The sequence below is a fragment of the Pristis pectinata genome, chromosome 3 (genome assembly GCF_009764475.1).
Source record: "Pristis pectinata isolate sPriPec2 chromosome 3, sPriPec2.1.pri, whole genome shotgun sequence".
NCBI classification, from domain to species: Eukaryota; Metazoa; Chordata; class Chondrichthyes; order Rhinopristiformes; family Pristidae; genus Pristis; species Pristis pectinata.
Genome location: NC_067407.1, coordinates 45,173,208 through 45,192,342, shown reverse-complemented (window position 1 = coordinate 45,192,342; position 19,135 = coordinate 45,173,208). Strand labels below are relative to the sequence as shown.

The 19,135-nt window shown below is 39.3% G+C and overlaps 1 protein-coding gene across 3 annotated transcripts in view; it reads left to right on the top strand.

Moving 5' to 3' along the window:
* The window catches only part of npl (N-acetylneuraminate pyruvate lyase (dihydrodipicolinate synthase)), a 57,487-nt gene that overhangs the window by 26,809 nt on the left and 11,543 nt on the right, over positions 1-19,135 (top strand). For 2 of the 3 annotated variants that reach the window (XM_052013049.1, XM_052013048.1), the window contains exons 8-12: positions 9,964-10,039; positions 14,608-14,700; positions 14,778-14,923; positions 16,264-16,310; positions 18,244-18,328. In XM_052013049.1, coding sequence (XP_051869009.1) covers positions 9,964-10,039; positions 14,608-14,700; positions 14,778-14,923; positions 16,264-16,310; positions 18,244-18,328 — 447 coding nt within the window. Of the gene's footprint in view, positions 1-9,963; positions 10,040-14,607; positions 14,701-14,777; positions 14,924-16,263; positions 16,311-18,114; positions 18,196-18,243; positions 18,329-19,135 lie in introns of those variants that run through there. The other variant, XM_052013050.1, reaches the window with a different exon arrangement.

Sequence of the window (19,135 nt, the reverse complement as noted above, 5' to 3'; positions counted from 1 at the left end):
CTTCTTCTGCTACTGAGCAGCTTTCTCTGTCACACTAACACTTTTTGATGGAATCTTGAACGTTGATTGATAATACTTTCGGAGGAAAAAGTGAAGAGTTTCAGATGGTTCAAAATAGACTGCTGAACCAATATAATAAACTTCCCACTGTAAACAAATGGAAAATATTTTAAATATATTACAGTTTGTACATGTAAAACATAGACTGCACATATGCTGAAAACACATCTTTGGTCTCTTTTTCTTTGGACTTGCCTTACTCTGCTAGCCTTCTCCAGGAAGATCTTGAATCAAGAGTACTGTAATTTCTAACCAGACACACCACTAGCTCCAAGTGCCTCTCAATGGCAATACATTGGCTGACCTGAACAAAGGTTTGGGGAATAATTTTAATTTCTAAAGGAAATGGGAGCTAGAGGCCTTGTTAGTGGGCATTAATTCTTTTCAGCAGTACATTTATTACTATAGTCCCATCTTTTCCACCTCATCTTCTCTGCAGCATGAAACTAATTTGTTTTCTCACTGTTTCAGTTCTGAAGAAAGGGCTTTAACCTGAAACCTTAACTCAATTTCTCTTTCCACAGGTGCTGCCTGACCTCCTGAGTATTTCCAGTATTTTCTGCTTTATTTCCTTTTTCCAGCAAATGCAATTTTTTTTCAAATTTTTGGTCTATTCACCTTTGGCAATGCCTTGGGATCGAAGATGACCTATTCCTATTCTGAGGGGGCTAATGAAGCAGATGTGGGAACTGCTCTCTTACTAGGGTGGGGCACAAAATGACTGATGGGATGGGTAGTTTGTGACATGGTGCACTCCTTCTGTCACTACACAGGAACTCTGTGTGCTCTTGATATATGGACTCAAGGTTCTCGATACCATCTCAGATGCTCCTTCTCCACTTTGAGTGGTCATGGACCAGAGATTTCCAGGACTCAGTGGGATGTTGCATTCCTTCAAAGAAGCTTTGACCACATCCGTGAATCATTTCTACTCTGCTGGTAGTCTCTTCCACAATAGTGCTCAAAATAGATGTCTACTGTTTGGATTGAGAACAACTTGCCTGCCTAATAGAGCTAAATGAGTGTAACTAGGGCTTTAATGCTGGGGATGTTGCCCTGGGGGAGGGGACACTAACATTGGTTCATTTACCCTTGCAGTGAACTTAAATGATTTTGCAGAGACAGTATTGATAATTTCCTGTGTCTGGAGATGATTGCTGCAGGTAATCTCGGTCTTGGAAGCATATAGGAGGGCACTGATCACTGCTGGCCAGTACACTGTGAAATTTGTGCCAGGTGTAAGGTCTTGATATCCAAATATACTTTTCCTCAGTCGACCATAGGATGCTGAGGTTTGGTTGAGGTTATGTTGTTCAGTGTCTTGGTGTGAACCTTGTATTGTTGAAGGGCAGGTTGGTAGAAGACCTTCGTCTTATGGATGTTGAGTTTAATGCCCATTCTCTCATTCTTCAGTGAAAAAATTAATATTGTCTTGGATTTCAGCTTCTGAGCAGGTAAAAATAAGTATTGTCTGCATACTGCAGCTCAACTACAGAGGTTTGGGAACCTTAGCTCTGGAGTATAGTTGCCATAGGTTGAACAATTTCCTATTAATTCTGAAGATTAGCTGCAATCCCAGAGGAAGATTGTTGGAGGTGAGGTGCAACATTGTTGCAAGTTGTCTTGCATTCGTGTTCAATTAACTCTTTGATCTCCTGGTCATTCTCATCAAACTAGTCCTGCCGGCTCTTGTTAGAGAAGCCAGAAGTCTCTTCACACATGGTATTTATGGTTGACATCAGGGCAGCTGAGAAGCTGAGGGCACTTTGTAGTATTGCTGGAGCAGAGTAGCTTTATGGCATCCTCGAGCTTCATCATTGAACTTCCAGCAGCAGTGCTTCTGTTGATGCTGATGTTTTTGAGACGGGTCTTTTGGAGATAATGGAGTGGATTGAGATAATGGATTGAGACATGGCAGGTGACAGAAGTGTGTGTAGGGGAACACTTTGGATCTAGTGATCATAATTCCATTAGTTTCAAGATAATTATGGAGAAGGATAGGACTTGTCCTCGGGTTGAGATTCTAAACTGGAGGAAGGCCAACTTTGATTGCATCAGAAGGGATCTGGCAGGCGTGGATTTGGATAGGCTGTTTTCCGATAGATGTTTGGTAAGTGGGAGGCTTTCAAAAGTGAAATATTGAGAGTACAGAAACGGTATATTCCCGTTAGAATAAAAGGCAGGGCTAGCGGGTTTAGGGAACCTTGGTTATCGAGTGATATTGAGGCCTTGGTAAAGAAAAAGGAGGTGCATACAAGGTATAGGCAGTTCGGATCAAATGAGGTGCTTGAGGAATATAAGAAATGCAAGAGAATACTTGAGGGAAATCAGGAGGTTGCCCTGGCAGACAGGGTGAAAGAGAATCCCAAGGGTTTCTATAGCTATATTAAGAGCAAAAAGGTAGCAAGAGACAAAACTGGTCCTCTTGAAGATCAGCGTGGTCATCTATGCATGGAGCCAAGAGAGATGGGGGAGATTCTTAAGTCAATTTTTGCATCCGTATTTACTCTGGAGACCAACACAGATGGTAGAACTGAGGCAAATGAGTGGTGAGGTCATGGACTGTATCCAGATTATGGAAGAAGAGGTGCTGGCTGCCTTGAGGTGAATTAGAGTGGATAAATCCCCAGGACCTGACAAGGTGTCCCCTCGGACCTTGTGGGAGGCTAGTGCAGAAATTTCAGGGGCCCTGGCAGAGAGATTTTATATGTCCTTAGCCACAGGTGAGGTGCCGGAGGACTGGAGGATCTGTTGTTCAAGAAAGGCTCTAAGAATAAACCAGGAAATTATAGGCTGGTGAGCCTGACAGCAGTTGTGGGTAAATTATTGGCAGGCATTCAAAGGGACAGGATATGTAAGTACTTGGATAGACAGGGCCTGATTAGGGATAGTCAACATGGCTTTGTGCATGGTAGGTCATGTTTAACCAATCTTATAGAGTTCTTTGAGGAGTTTACCATGAAGGTTAATGAGGAAAAGGTGGTGGATGTTCCCTACATGGACTTTGCAAGGCCTTTGACAAAGTCCCACATGGGAGGCTGGTCCAGAAGGTAAAGTCTCTTGGCATTCAGGATGAAGTAGCCAATTGGATTCAACATTGGCTTAGTGGGAGAAGCCAGAGAGTGGTTGTAGATTGTTGTCTCTCTGACTCTGTGACTAGTGGTATGCTTCAGGGACTGATGTTGGGCCATTGTTGTTTATCATGTACGTAAATGATTTAGATGATAATGTGGTAAACTGGATCAACAAATTTGCAGATGTCACCAAGATTGCGGGCGTAGTGGACAGTGAAGAAGGCTATCGAAGCTTGCAGCGTGATTTGTACCATCTAGGAAAATGGGCTGAAAAATGGCTGATGGAATTTGATGCAGACAAGTGTGAGGTGTTGCACTTTGGGAGGACAAACCAGGATAGGACTTGTACAGTGAATGGTAGGGCTCTGAGTTGTGCAGTAGGATAGAGGGACTATGGACTTGTGTTCCCTAGTTCCTTGAAAGTGGCATCACAGGTAGATAGGGTCGTAAAGAGAGCTTTTGGCACTTTAGCCTTCATAAATCAGGGCATTGAATACAGGTTGAATAGGTTAGGACTTTATTCCCTGGAGTGCAGGAGAATGAGGGGAGATCTTATAAAGGTATACAAAATTATGAGGGGTATATATCGGATGAATGTATGCAGGCATTTTCCCCTCCAGTTGGGTGAGACTAGAACTTGAGGACATAGTTTTAGGATGAAAGGTGAAATATATAAGGGGAATCTGAGGAAGAAATTCTTCACTCAGAGGATGGTGCGAGTGTGGAATGAGCTGCCAGTGGAAGTGGTAGATGCGGGTTCAACTGTAACATTTAAGAGAAGTTTGGATAGGTACATGGATGGGAGGGGTTTGGAGGGATATGGTCTGGGTGCAGGTAGATGGGTGCAGGTAGATGGGACTAGGCAGAAGATCAGGTTGGCATGGACTAGATGGGCCGATGGGTCTGTTTCTGTGCTGTAGTACTCCATGACTAGAGGTGTAGTAGTTGGAATACAGAATACGTTGTGCTACAATTACACTTTGCTTCATTGAGACAACACTTGGAATATCATTTGATGTTTCTACACATGGGATCAAGGGGAAAACTCTATTGGTTGGAGTTGGATCAAAGAAAGGTAGTACTGGTTGTTGGAGGTCAATCATTCCAGCTTCAGGATGTTGCTGTTGGAGCTCCTCGGGCAGTGTCCTTGGCCCAACTTCCTTCAGCTGCTTCATCAATGAATACCTCTCATTCTTCTTGACATCATCGAGTATAGGCTCAGCTTACTGGATCTCCTCTTGCTGGACAACTCAGTCTTTGCAAAATTAAAGCTTGTGTACATTTTCTATGCTGCCTGCAGAGCAAATGGAGTAATCCTTGTATTAAATTCAATCTTTAGGATACAAGCGTCACAGGTATTTATTGAACACCCCAACTGCACAGGAGGTGATGCTGGTGTGTAGAATGTCAAAAGGTATGGATGTGTGCCAATGACTGCATAACATTCAATTTGATTTGCTGTGCCTCAGAAAATGATACAACCTGTGCCTACATACAGCAAAACCTCGTATCTCATATCTCCTTGTGACCTTAGGCAATCTGAATTGAATTAAAACCAACTTCCAATATCACAGGAGGCAAAGTATGGTAGTCAATTAACTTAACAGTATGTCTTTGAGATGTTGGAGGAAACTGAGGTGCCGAGGGGAAAACCTATTTGGGCACAGGGAGCATGTATAAACTCCACAAAGGGTACCTGAGTTGAGAATCAGACTTGAGTGGCTGTGCAGCAGCAACACTAACTGCTGTACCACTGTGCCATCCAACATTTGGGAATAATAAGTGGCAAATAATATTCACACCACTCGAATTCCAGGCAATGACCAAATCCCAACAAGAGAGAATCTAATTACCTTACCTTGACATTCACAGGCATTACCAACTGCAGCCTCCACCATCAACATCTTGAGTATTACCATTGACCAGCCATCTATATACTGTGGCTACAAAAGCTGGTCTAAGGCTGGGTATCTGCAGCAAGCAATTTTGCTGCCTGACATCCCAAATCTTTTTGTTATCTGCAAGGCACAAGTCAAGAATGTGATGGAATACTCCACTTGTCTAGATGAAAGGAGCACCAACATTGACATCCTGCTGACTGATAACCTCGCCTCACCATTGGTACATTGGTGTTACAGTGCATACCTTCTACAAAATGTACTGCAGCTACTTACTAGACTATTCCTACTGTACCCCCAGACTGATGCCTCCTATCACCAAGAAGGACAAGGGCAGCAAGTGCATGAAAACATCAGCTGCAGCTTTGCCTCCAAGTCACACACCATTCTGAATTTGAAATGTGTTGCTGTTCCTTCAATGCTGGGTCTAAATCATTGAACTACCTACTCAACATCATTGTGGGAGTACCTGTAGCAGAAGGACTTCAGTGGTTCAAGAGAGCAGCTCACCAGCATCACCTCAAGTGCATCTGGGGGTATGCAATAAATGCCTCTGAAGCTTGTATCCTAAAGGTCGAATTTAGTACAAGGATGACTCTGTTTGGTCTGGAGGCAGTCCAGTTTATGTTTACTAGCTTTATTTTTGGAATGAGGGAGTTCTCCAATGAAAGGAAATTGAGTAAGTGGAGCCGATGCTCTGATGTTTAGAAGAGGTATTCTCATTAAGATGTATGAGATTTTGAGGGGAATTTTTTTAGGGGTAGCTGTTGAAAGATTTTTTCATGGAAAGATCTTGTGGACAGTCTCTTGGGATAAATGATTGCCATTTAAGATGAGGATATGGAGAAATGTATGCAGAAGTGTCGTTTGTTGTTGAGTAGATTTGAGGCTGAGATTTATTGTTTTAGAAACTAAGCATGGATACAGAGTAAGGAATCAGCCATAATATTGACTGTGATGCAAACTTGAGGGACCATGTGGCTTATTGTGTTTATTTCCTCAAGATGTTAGCTTCCAAGTTGGCTCGAAGGCCCGATTACTTAAAGGAGATTTCAACACCACAGGATGGATGAATCATGGCAACTGCCCAGGAATCTTTCTTACACTTGTTGAGTGAGCTTCCCATGTTTCCAGTAGTTGAAAGACATTTCTTAATACTTGAGGCTGTTCTTGGGCTTTCTTCGTCAAAACATTAAGGCTTTTATTCTTATTCAGTTTATCTAAAAATATCTTGGTGCATGTCGTGCATAGCTTGACTTTACCAAGAAGCGCCTATTGCAGTGGACATTTTTAGGATGAGAAAGGGCAAATTTGAGACTCATTACATAAATTTTATTTTTGGGTGGGCATACATTATAGTTATTGTACTATAAAAATTACTGTTACTATTGGTGTCTTGTTGAAAACAAGTCTATTTTCAAGATACTTGTAATAATAGTTAACAGTCCTTTCAATTGTAAGTTGAACATGTATCATTCTCTCATCTTTTGATATTCTGAAGTAATCCAGCATTATGTTATAATTGTTTGTTTAAATTGGTAATTGTGTAAGGGTCAGACTAGTACTTTTAGTTTCTCTTACAAAGGTGGGTGTTTCCCATGTGTTATCGGATAAATCTCTGGACTACTTATTGCTTGTTTTTGTGCACTTCTCCCAACCTTATCTTCTGAATCATGTTTTGTTTCAAATTGGACAATCCTTGCCAACAGAGATGCCCAAATGATATGAATCACTTGATGATAGCTGATCATGCATAATTTAACTCCAGTTTGTCAGCTGCTCAGTTAAGGCAGATTTAACATAAACCATTCCAAGGAAGTTGTAACTTGCAATTAAAGTGATTTAAACCACACATTACTGATCTTTTTAAAATAGTGTTTGTAACCTTATCACTGTAATCAAACAGACTGATTCATAAATGTGCTACACAGTTATCAATAACAGTATGCAGAAAGTTGAACTTGACAAGAATTTTATCTTGCCTTAATTTGCTCCAAATGCATATAAATACTTCTCACAGAATTTTTGTGAGGAATTATGGTATGGAGTATAACATGTTCTTTGTGCCAGCCAATTAATACAGCCAGAGGCAGGACTGAATGTACTGAATGCTGGGCATCAATGTACTTTGCAGTACTGTTTCAATAACGAACAAATCAAATCTAGTTGTTGCACTGAAGGACTTTGAGAGGTTAAATCCTATTAACAAATAACAATGCACAAATCTCTTTGCAAGTTAATCACAATTATTTCAGTAAAGTCAGTACAATTTTGTGAAATGTTGTAAAACTTGTTGGGGAATAATTATGTTAATCAATTACCACAAACTTGGGCAAAGGTTTTTAATAAGTGCATAACCAGCAGAAATTGAAAATCAATATCTGCAGTTGCTGGAAATTTAAAGTAAAATAGTAAATGCAGGAAACACTCAGCAGGTCAGGCAGCATCTGTGGAAAGAGAAATAGAGTTAACATTTCAGATTGCAGATCCTTCATCCAAACTGGAAAAGTGAGAAGACAAGTTAGTTTCGAGTTGCAGAGAGGGCAATGGAGAGATGGATAGGAAAATAGGAATATTTCTAGTGGATGAGGTAATAGTTGCTGAGGTGATTCTAATGTTTATGGAGCCATTTGGCTAAAAGATTAATGAGCGCAGGTGAGGGAAAATGAGCACCAGGATATGTAAAGCAGTGAAATGCAAGTATTAACAAGATAACTTGGTAAACTGGAGTGACTTGACAACTCTGACAACATCAAATCAGAGATATTCCCTTCTTGTATCCCTCCTCCAACCTCCATGCGACTTAAATTTTAACTTGTTTTCTCACTTAGACTGTTAAGATGAGGAGAACTTTGGCTTGAAACTTTAACGTTGTTTCTTTCCACAGATGTTGCCTGATGTTCTCAGTGGTTCCAGCATTCTCTGTTTATATTTTAAACCAACTTCTGATTATTTGAAATACATCTTGTTCATTTTAGTGATCATGTCCATTTGTTAAAATCATAAGGTTGTTGTGACCTTCCTCTTGAATATTCTGATTCATTGATGTTTATCTTTACATTTGGGAAAGTAGAAAATGAACATACAATAACTTGCCATTCCAATAATATCCTTTTTACAGAAGTTACAATATCTTTTCACTATTGAGCATTACACTGTGTCTTTGGTAATCTTGCACAATATTAAAGCATCATAGTTCTAACTGATGGCGCAGATACTGAAGATTTTGCAAAATGACACCTGATGCTAATTTTGCCTTCATTAGTTGAAAGGTCATCATGTTATCAATAACTTAAGGTTTAAAGCCTGAAAGCATTGAACTTTATCTTTGGCTAGGTATGATTATACAGAAGAATTTGTAATTATTTACAGTAATATACTGGAAGGGGCATTGTACCAAATTGATAAACTTTGTAAGAGTCGTCACTGTCTATTCATTTCCTGCAACCAGTTTGTACGTAGGAAATCTACCCAAACTAATGCTACAGACTATCAATTCAGCTGCTTCGGTGATGTATTTTTAGCCAGAACCCATTGTTGCAAAAAAGTTGTAAAAAGATCATGCACATTCACCTGACTTTGGAATAAGGCTTCGTGCAGAAGAGAATGCTTCCTAATAACACAATCGTCTCTGAACACCACATGAAAAGCTCAGCCAATGTATTTTTTTTGTGTGCTGAAGTGCTGGAATTGGAGCAACAAATGATCTGCTGGAGGAACTCGGTGGGTTGGGTAGCATCTGTGGGGGTGGGGAAGGAATTGTCTACATTTCGGGTTGAGACCCTGCATCAGAACAGAGGGGAGGTAGCCAGTATAAAGGGGAGAGGGGGAGTGCTGAGAAGGGACCAAGGTGAGTTGTGGACTGAGGAGAGGTGAATGATGATGGGCTGGTTGCACCAAGAAGGGAATATGGAGTTGGGAGACAGTGACAGGAGGACGATAGGTGGAGGCAGACAGAGAAGTAAAAAATAAAAACGAGAGGCAGATGGAGCAAAGCAGGGGAAGGGTAGGGTGAAGGTTGGAGTGAGCTGCTGGAGGGTGATCAGCAGGAACACGGAGGGCTACCAGTGGTGGAATCTGATGTTAAGCAAGTGATAATGGGAACTATTAGGGAAGAGGTGAATGGCAGATGGAACCAGAAGCAGATTGGGGGTGGCGGGGGGGGGGGGGGGGGGGGGGAATCCCATGGGTGAACTGTGTGCGCAGTGGGTGTATAGAACCAGGAGGTGTCTCATTTCCCACCCCTGCCAGCAACCCCCCCCCCCCCAATGAAGGTGGGTGATGGGGGGCTGGTGGGGGTGGGAAATAAGACAAAAATGGGAGGACTGGAGGAGGATCAGAAGGAAGGTTACCTAAAAATTAGAAAAATCGCTGGTCATGCTGTTCATTGTCTTTTAACTGAATATCTGACAACCTGAGACTACAAAAGGGAAGTGTTCCCCCATGTAGAAATCTCCCTATTATTTAGCTGAATTATAAACATGGTAGAAATGTTCCATAACTGTTTTCTTAAATTCTGTGTGTTAGGATTTCTTGTGATGCTTTTATGAGGGTTTAGCGAGGATTTTTTTTTCTTTCCTTATGATGCATTGAAGAGCAAGTGAAATGACTCTTTCCAGTTTGTTCAGTGTTGGCACAAGATTTGCTAAACTGTACAAATGAATTGTTATATTAAATAAAACTTATAATTGTTACACTCTAAAAGTAATGAGTTTGAAATTTTAAACAGATTTAGCCTTAACAAAATAGTGTTCTGTTCTGGGGAAAGGTTCTTCTATCTAACCATGTCTTATTATTTTGGCTCTTAATGAATATTCAGATCTGGTATTATTTTTAGTCTTTAAGATATTTTACATAATTTTGTAGTAAGAGTTCATACATCCAATGTACCGACAAAGTAACTTGTGGTTCTGTTTTTTGTGTTGTTTCAGGCAGAGCATGCTGCCAAGTGCAGTGCTTCTGGGATAGCAGTCATTTCACCATTTTTTTTCAAGCCTCAAAGTACAGGTTGTTTATTTATGTTTTTATTCCATGCAATTGTGAAATAAAATGTGGCTGTCTGGTGCAGTTTGTAGAATACAAACTTAGATTCATATAACAAGTTTATTTCTTTGCACAGTATTCCCATGGTAATATAGATGAAATATCACTTTCCAAATAAATTGTGGATATAATATTTTGTAAAATTGTCACTGAATTGTCTGATTTAAATGCGACAAGACCAATTTGGTCTTGAAAGCATCCACGTTATTTTTGGTGTTAGGGGAAAACAGAATGTGTAAAGAATGTGAATCTAGTTTTGTAATTAAATGAGCCTCTTCCTTTCTTTCCACCTCCTGCTTGTCTAAAGGGAAACTTTTCCTGGTGCACATACCCGAACTAAATGAATTCCCCAACATTTCACTTCAGTGCACTTGAGAATCAAGGCTTTTAAGTATCAAGGCCAGCAGCCAACCCTACTTTTGGTGTCATTTGACTGCATGTTTATTCTTCTCATGGGACATGGACATTGCTGATGAGGTAGCATTGAACTTTTCTCCTGATTGCACTTGAGAAGGATGTGATGAACCACTGCAAACTTTATGAAGATACTATCGCTGTGCTTAAGTGGGGTGTTCCAGGATCTTGATCCAGTTATGCTGAAGGACACTTAATTCAGTCTTAAAATTAAAGTAGGGCTTTTCTGTGGAAAAGGTGTTCTTTATCCATGTTATAGCATCCAACTGTGGCCACGTCAGGATGAAATGCGATTTGGAGAGGAGCTTGCAGATGGTGTTTTTCCTGTGCACCTGCCACCTTGGTTCTTTTAGTGTTAGAGTTTGCAATTCTTGGAGGTACTGTTGAAGAATTTTGAATTCAGTTAGTTAGCTAATGGATGGCTTCAGTGATGCTGAGTATATTGGTAGGAGACTGAGATGGATCAACACTTGGCATTTCTGGTTCAAGATGATTTGCAAATGTTCCAGCCTTGTTTCTGGATGCTGGTCCTGCTATCACTGAGCATGAGGATTTCTATATAGCTGCTACTTCCTGTTGTCTACCATTCCTGTTGTCCACCACCATTCACAGTTGCATGTTGTAGGTCTACAAGAGCTGTTAATTGTGAGATTTTGAAGCTCTGTCAGTAGTCTGCTCCCTATGCTGTTTACCTTGCATGCATTGTGTATTGTTTTACCACATTAACATCACAGTTCTGGGTCCACCTGGTGCTGCCCCTGACATGCTGCTTTGCACTGCTTGTCGAATTGGGGTAAATCCCTTGGCTTGATGCCAACGGTACAGTGAGAGGTATGGCTGGGAAATATATTTCTGCTGATGGCCTATATTGCCTCATCATGACCCAGTTCCGAGCTATTACATCTGAATCTGACCCTTCGTATTAATGCCACAGACCATGATCAAATGTGTCCTAAGTGTGAAAAGAGAGTTGGTCTCCGCAAAAACTGTTCAATGCTCATAGCAGTTTCGTATAGATGGACCTATATGATCAGTTAATGAACAACTTTTGGTGATGGTCTTTAAAGCCCACCCCCAGAGTACATTCTCTGCCCTTCTTCCAAGTGCTGCTCAATATGGAGTATTGATTCCTTGTCTAGGGGTTGGTTACAGGTACTAATTAACCAGTGCTTTCTGAATTCATGGAGTATGAAGTTCATATCAAGGATTCCAAGACCTGTCCCACAAGACCAGAAATCTGCTTCATAATTATTCAAGAATGCCACTTTGAAGGAAGTGAGAACCACATTACGATGTACACACATTGCCGGTCTCTCTGAAGAACGCTTTGTTATGCATTAAGCTGGAGGTAGCTTACCATTATTACCTCTGGGAAAACCTCTGGTTACCTTAAGTCGAATCAATTAAAGCAATATCAAAATATTGATTTTATTAAAAAACTTTACCTTTAGAAGGCAATTTGAAAGCAAAAGCAAATGTTTCCCAAAAAGAAGGTGGTGTAGCAGTGAACAGAAAATCTACCTGTTAGGTGATGGCGTTGGAGGAAGAGGTGTGCAGTTCATTGGCCCACTATCACCAGTTGGTTCTCCTCTGGTACTTTGTTAGAGTGTGAACTCACTGCAGTCCCAGTTGGAATTGCTCCCTACACAGTAATGTCATTGTGCAAGCACCAATTCAAAGGCAGGTACTTGTACCCATTGTTCTCAATGTGGCAGCTCATTTGCCTAATGACAGCATGGCGTAGCACGTGGGGAGCTTATTCAGGTCCAGTTGGTCCAAGTTAATTAGTGGAACCAGTTCAGGCCTGCCTTGTATTGGTCATTGCATCCAGCTATATCAATGTTACTGAGTACTTATTCAATAGAACTACTGGGCTTCAGAGCACTGATATCGCATGAATTGAGACTGTGTCTCAAGAAATGAAATGGATTCCCTATCTTTTCATGCGGTGATTGAAACCTTAATTATGTGAAGAATCAGCTGAAATAAAAGTCTTCATTTAGCCAATGTTCACTTATCAGGGGAGACCTGTACTCACTGGCTTGCTCTCACTCTGTCTCCTGTTTTCTCTTAAAGTTTCTCCTTTGACTTCACATGCTGTCTCATTTTGTTTAGTTCTTTGCTTTCCCCCCTCGTAATCTTTCTGCTTGCTGCCTTTTCTTTGTTTTTTCCTCTCACTTTTGTGTTTCTTTTTTATTTTTGTTTCCAGATAATTTTAGGATACGAGTTTCCCATCTTGCATGGTGGAATTGGAACATATCTTCAGATTATCAGTTGAGGCCTCTGGATACTGGTCAAGAAATTTAATCACTACTATCAGATCTTATTATGTCATGGAACTCGGCATAAACTGTGCATTAGTTTTTGTCAATGAGGATGATGGGTGAACAGAGCTTAGTGCAAGTTAGCATTCAGGCAGAAGGGCTTTGAACAAACTCCAGTTTACCATGAATAAAACAAGGAAGGCATTGGGTTAGTAACACGCAGTTAGCAAAAGCATTAAGGAGGATGGAGTTGAGCTGAGTCGAGAGTGGATGTGAGTGATTTTATTTAGATTCAAATGGGCAGTCCTATTAGTTGTATGGTTATGAATTCTGAAACATGAGTAAGGGTAAGATAGGACACTAAGGTTGTGAATGGTATGGTTCAGTTACAGACATTTCCCTGAAGAAGGGGTGGAGCCATTAGCAAGAAAAACAATCTTGTAACCGGGATAGAAGGTGCTGTGTTCAGTCTTCCCGATATTTAGTAGGTGGAAACTTCTCTTCGTGTATTGAACAACAATAGTGACGAATTAGTGGTGATGAGCTGAAATTGGCTTTTTTCAGTGTAGAACTGGAAATGATGCTGTGAAATTGGTGAGGAGCAGTGTAGAAGAAGGGGGTTAAGGATAGATCCTTTGGTACACAAATTTCATGTTTCACAGAAGGGAAGGGAAGTCATTGGTAGTGACTCTGGTATAAAATTGGGAATAAAAAAATGGAACTGGGAAATGCAGTCCCATCCAGTTAGATTAGAGTTGTAAAGGTATTGAGGGAGAATGGTATGGTCAATCATGTCAAAGGTTGCAGACATTGAGAAGACTAAGGATGGGTAGATTACACTCATCATAATGACAAAGGGTGTCATTGGTGATTTTTTGGTACTAGCCAGGATGGAAACCTGAATACAGTGATTCCAAGGAGGAGTTCGAGGACATGGATTTAGAAAGTCACAATGATTTCAAGGTTTTTGGAGAAGAAAGGGAGGTTAGAGAGGGGGCTTGCAAAGACAGAAGTCTAAAGAGTTTTATGATGATGGTTGATGATTTAAAGGATGAGATTCTGAAGGGATGAAATCAGCTAAAATATGGACCAGGGAGGTTGGGTGGTCAGTTGTTCATTGGAAACTGGATTGAGAAAGCAGAAGGTGAGCTAACTGGACAAGATGGATTTGCAGAGGGTATGACAGAGATGGAAATGAAACTCAAGATGCAAATTTTGGACGAGGATCAGAGGGAATTTTAAAAGTTTGGCACCTGAATTGCACATTTACCACTACACTATTAGATTACCTGGAATTTTCTCTCATTATAAAATCTTAGGATTTTGGGAATGCCAGAACTGAATTTTATAGAGGGTGATGCAAAAATGTTTCAAAACAATTAATTTTATGAGGAAAGTATCTTGGCTTTTGTATTAGTATGCTAGATCACTGGAAATGAAAGTTGTAGATTTCTTACATTTGTAGCTAGTGGGAAAATCTGCTATTTTTGATTGGCTCTAAGAAACACCAATTTCCTTGCACTCATGCATTCCAGGAAATCTCAGCCCATCTGAAACACCTTAACATGATCCACTTAATATTGATTTGAATTTTAAACCAATTTAAAAAAAAAGTTCCCCACTCTTTGTTCTGATTTTTTTTTTGCCACAGCAGGGAATTCTATCAGTGCTTTTATAGTACCCTGAGCAACAATTTGGGAGATCCACTAATAATGAAAATCTTGAATAAATGAAAATTTTATATTTTAACATCATAGAACATTTTTCCAGTGAATTATATTTGAAGTGCAATGGCTTAGAATGTTTCTATATGAAATATATGAAGCTAGTAAACAAATTTATTTGTTATTTCAGATGCTTTGGTAGAGTATCTGAAGGAAGTTGCATCATCTGCCCCTGGAATCCCTTTCTATTATTACCACCTTCCTGAAATAACTGGAGTATCTTGTGAGTATTGAACCATACAGCTGAAACTCACAACTGTCATAGTCACTAAAGTCTAATGAAACTTTCGTTCCTTGCAGTAAATGTTGTGGAACTGCTAGATGGGATTGAAAAGAAGATTCCAACATTCCGGGGGTTGAAGTTCACCAGCAGTGACTTGTTGGACTTTGGTCAGTGTGTTAACAATTACAAGGATAAGTTTGACTTGCTATATGGAAAAGATGAGGTATGGAAGTTTTAAAACTTTATCATTAATTACATTTCATTCCATTCACAATTACATTGGTCAACTTGCATTTATTGGAATAATGGTAGGGCATTTGTGTGTAATTGGAGAAAGAAGGAATGAGAAACCTTTGGAAAAGAGCGAACAAAAAAAGACACCCATATCCTTCCCAAAAGATTAAGAGAAAAGCATATGAATATTAGATCCATGCTGCACATTGAAGACTTCAAGAGAACTTGTAATTTGAAGTGTGCATTCTTGTTGCAATCAGTTTATCTTTAAAAGTCATTTTCCTTTTTTTTTGTGGTTGTAAATGCATTCCAAAGCTTTGCATCAGATTAGCTTGCTTGGTTTGAAAGATAATGAAAGATAAACCCCACCAGGTGTGATAAACTGCATGAGCAAGTCCAAATTATTAGACCATTCCAGGAGGAATAAGCAAACCATTCTGGTTTGCTATAGCCCTCCTTGAGTTGTATACTTGATAAGTATATGCGTGTCCTTTTTGTTATCAGTTTTTTGAACTTCTCATTTCTTGGGTATTTTTGATTTCTGCATAGGTTTGTTGAATTTCCCCTGAAAATGAGGACTTTAATTTGATTGCCTCTCATTTTCCATCTGATCCTCCTCTTGTTGACTGTTAGAAGTTTGCACTCAAATAGAAATACACTGAAGGGCTAGATAAACTCAAAGGCCTGAAAGTGCAAAACCATATCCATGCAGATAAGTGTTTTCAGTCTTAAAATTATAGCCACTTGAGGACTCGAAGTAATAAATTGATACAGAACACTAATTAAACCAGGTTTGGTCACAGTCCAGCCTTGAATGCCTCAGTAAAGAAAAATTTGAAAGCCAGGGACCACATTGTACAGATTTACCATTATGGCCATGATGTTAAACTGTAATTATAAAGAGGTATAGATTTGTCCACTGTTATCGAAATGTTTTTGTGATCATTGGAAGAAAGAACTTTTATTCTAAATTTACTTTTTTTTTGTCCTTAATGTCCTTATTTCTCTCTGATTTTTGTAAGATGAAATATCTTACCTTGAGTATTCATCAGATTGCCTTTAACGTTGTTCAGAACAAGTGTAAGCAAGCTCTGTTTTTGCACAGCTTTAATAAAAAAACGAGGGTGAGGAGAAAGTGATTTTTATCTAACATATTTATTAGTTTGAATGTATTATGCTTTGCTACAATTCATAAATTGGTGATCTCATTTAGGCTAAATTAATAAACAACAGCATTAAGAATGGTCCTATCCAACCTTTAGGCCCTTCTAGCTGATGAGCTGCAATTTGGTTTAGAATTGCTGTATAACCAAAGGTTTTGTTCTCCAGCTACTCTTGTCTGCAATGGTATTAGGAGCAACTGGAGCTGTTGGCAGGTAACCTTTCAAGTTTTTCCTCATAATTTGTGCAAATATTTTCAAAGTGATTATGGTGAAATTGTTTGATTAGGATCATCAATAGGGCATTAGTTTTTGATGACTGGGTAAGTTCACATTTTATTATGAGGTTCTGGGAATTATGCTATTGTTTTTGGACTATATTTTGCAATTGCATCCAATTTGCATCCACAAACCATTGGTCAGGAATTTTACTTCTGTCGTTATGCCTTTGGTGTTTTATTCCTTTTGATGTTGCTATCTTTTAGCATGCATCCTCTTTCACCCCAATGTCTAGATCTGTTTGTATCTGTTTATTTACCTCTTGGAAAGTGAAACTGGAGAACTACCTTGTTCTCCGAGGAAGGAAGCAAAATGTTTTCTTTGATATGATGGATATTTCTTTTGGAATGTAAAGGTAATTTAGTGCTAGAGATGTTGTTCTGAGATAATTTGGTTGATGGGAGGTAATGTTGTGAGAAGGTTCTCCTGGTAGAGAATATTGCTTCTGATATATTGCAGAGCAAATAATTTGTTGAGTTTGTCAGCTGTTGCTGGTACTCTGAGTTTGTTAAGTGTCCAGTTCTTGCATTTCTTTTTGTCCTTTTGCCACTAAGTGCCCTCTTGTTTAGTCTTTGTTTACATTTTTCTAACCTTTGGTTTCTTTTTGTTTCCCCCTTTTTATGAGGGACAGGACTGGCAGAACTTTTTATGACTGACTGGCAAATCCCACTTCCCTTTAACTATTATCCTGAACTACAAGGGGAAAATTGCATCATGTTTTTAGCTTGTGCTCCTGATTGGGGTGTGGGAGCTCACTTTAAATGTGTTAATCAAGTGTGCTGTGTCTCCACAATGGTTTCCCAGCTGGCATGTTATTTGCTCTGTACAAACAAAGCCAAAAGATGTATTGATTAATGTTGTGTTTCTCTGTGGGACTAGATTTACTTAAACCCTTTGTTTGCTTAGTGCTGAGAATACTGTTCATTGGTAATGTGTCCCACAGAAGATGTATAGTAGGGTCCTTTTCAAAGGCCACTTCAAAATTTGTTATTGTCATAAATAATGGTTACTTTGATTTTTGTTCAACATGTGTCAGGTCTTCTGCTCCCCAATGTTGTCAACAATAAAATACTAAATTGGTTTGGGTGATTCTCCCAATGGAGCAGAACTGCAAAACCTCAAAGCAGTATTTCTGAGACATTAAAAATTATTTCTAAAAATACTATTTAAAAAAAAATGAAACATTTATAAAAATATGTTTGCTTTTAAAGATGAATAAAATATTTTACACATAACAGGCTAATTTAAAAACAATTGTAAAGATTTGAATATTTTAAAATAGCTTGCCACATCTTGCCAGTTTACTTAATTTAACCCATGTTTTGCCTAGCATTACAGAACGGCTCTTTTTTTTCCATTTTCTCTTATGCATGTTCACTCTCTCTTTAACTCTCTCCTGCCTCACCTTCTCTCTTAAATACACACATACATTCCCTAAGCTTGAATGGTTATTGTTGGTCTGCACTTGGTGCATTTGTGTTGTATGTTACCCGTATATTGTTCATTCATAAACCAGTGAATTTGCTCAAAAATGCACTGTATTTCATAAAATATTGCTAATTCCCATTTTAAGTACTTGCTGAAGTAAAAGCTACAATTGTTTTCGTATCCTGCTGTAACTTGGTGATCTTTTCATTAATATGATCAAAGCTTTCATTTATTCAGTCACGTGAAAGCAGTGCCTTTGGTTGTGGGCTGTTATGCTGTTTTTCATTATTATCATTTGGGTTTCTGATTTCAGGAAACTTGCTAAATCCTTATGTGAAAAACAACAAGGAACCAAAGCCTACTAAAGTTAAAGTGTTTAATTCTTGTTAAAATAATAATGCAAATTTCTTAATTCTACTTCTAATGTAGCATTTTCCTTTAGCACGTACAATTATATCGGGAATTTATACAAAAGAATGCTGACGGATATTGAGAGAAAAGACTACAACTTGGCCAGGGAGCAGCAGGTAAATTAAATCTCATTAAAATTTTACTTCTACTAGCACAAAGTACCCTTCTAAATTCTTGCAATTAGTATTCCATTTTCTACATCAAATCGGGTTTATTTTCACTGACATATGTCATGAAATTTGTTGTTTTGTGGCAGCAGTACAGTGCAAGACATAAAGACATAAAAATTACTGTAAGTTACAAAAATAAGTAGTGCAAAAAAAAGTGTAAAAGAGGAATAACGAGGTAGTGTTCATGGACCGTTCAGAAATCTGATGGCAGAGGGGAAGGAGCTGTTCCTGAAATGTTGAATGTGGGTCTTCAGGCTCCTGTACCACCTCCCTGATGGTAATAACGTGAAGAGGGCATGACCCGGGTAGCGAGGGTCCTTAATGATGGATGCTGCTGCCTTAAGGCACTGCCTCTTGAAGATGCCCTCGATGGCGGGGAGGGTTGTGCCTGTGATGGAGCTGGCTGAGTCTACAACCCTCTGCAGCCTCAATCACCACCAATACTTATCACCTTCCCCATGGTGCTTCCCATGCAAGTGTAGGCCATGCAGCACCTGCAATTTTACTTCTTCCCTTCTCACCACGAAGGTCCCATATCCTTATTGAACAGAATTAATATTTACCTCTCAGTGGATGCTGCCTGATTTCCATAATTTTTGTTTTCATTTCAGATTCTGGCATATTCATTGTTTTGTTTTTGGAAGTCATCTTCCATATAACACAAAGCTGTATGTGCAATCTGTCATTCCAGTCAATGGGGATGTCAAGTGGGGAAATTTACCTGCAAAAGACTTTAATGGGCAAGTCTTTTGT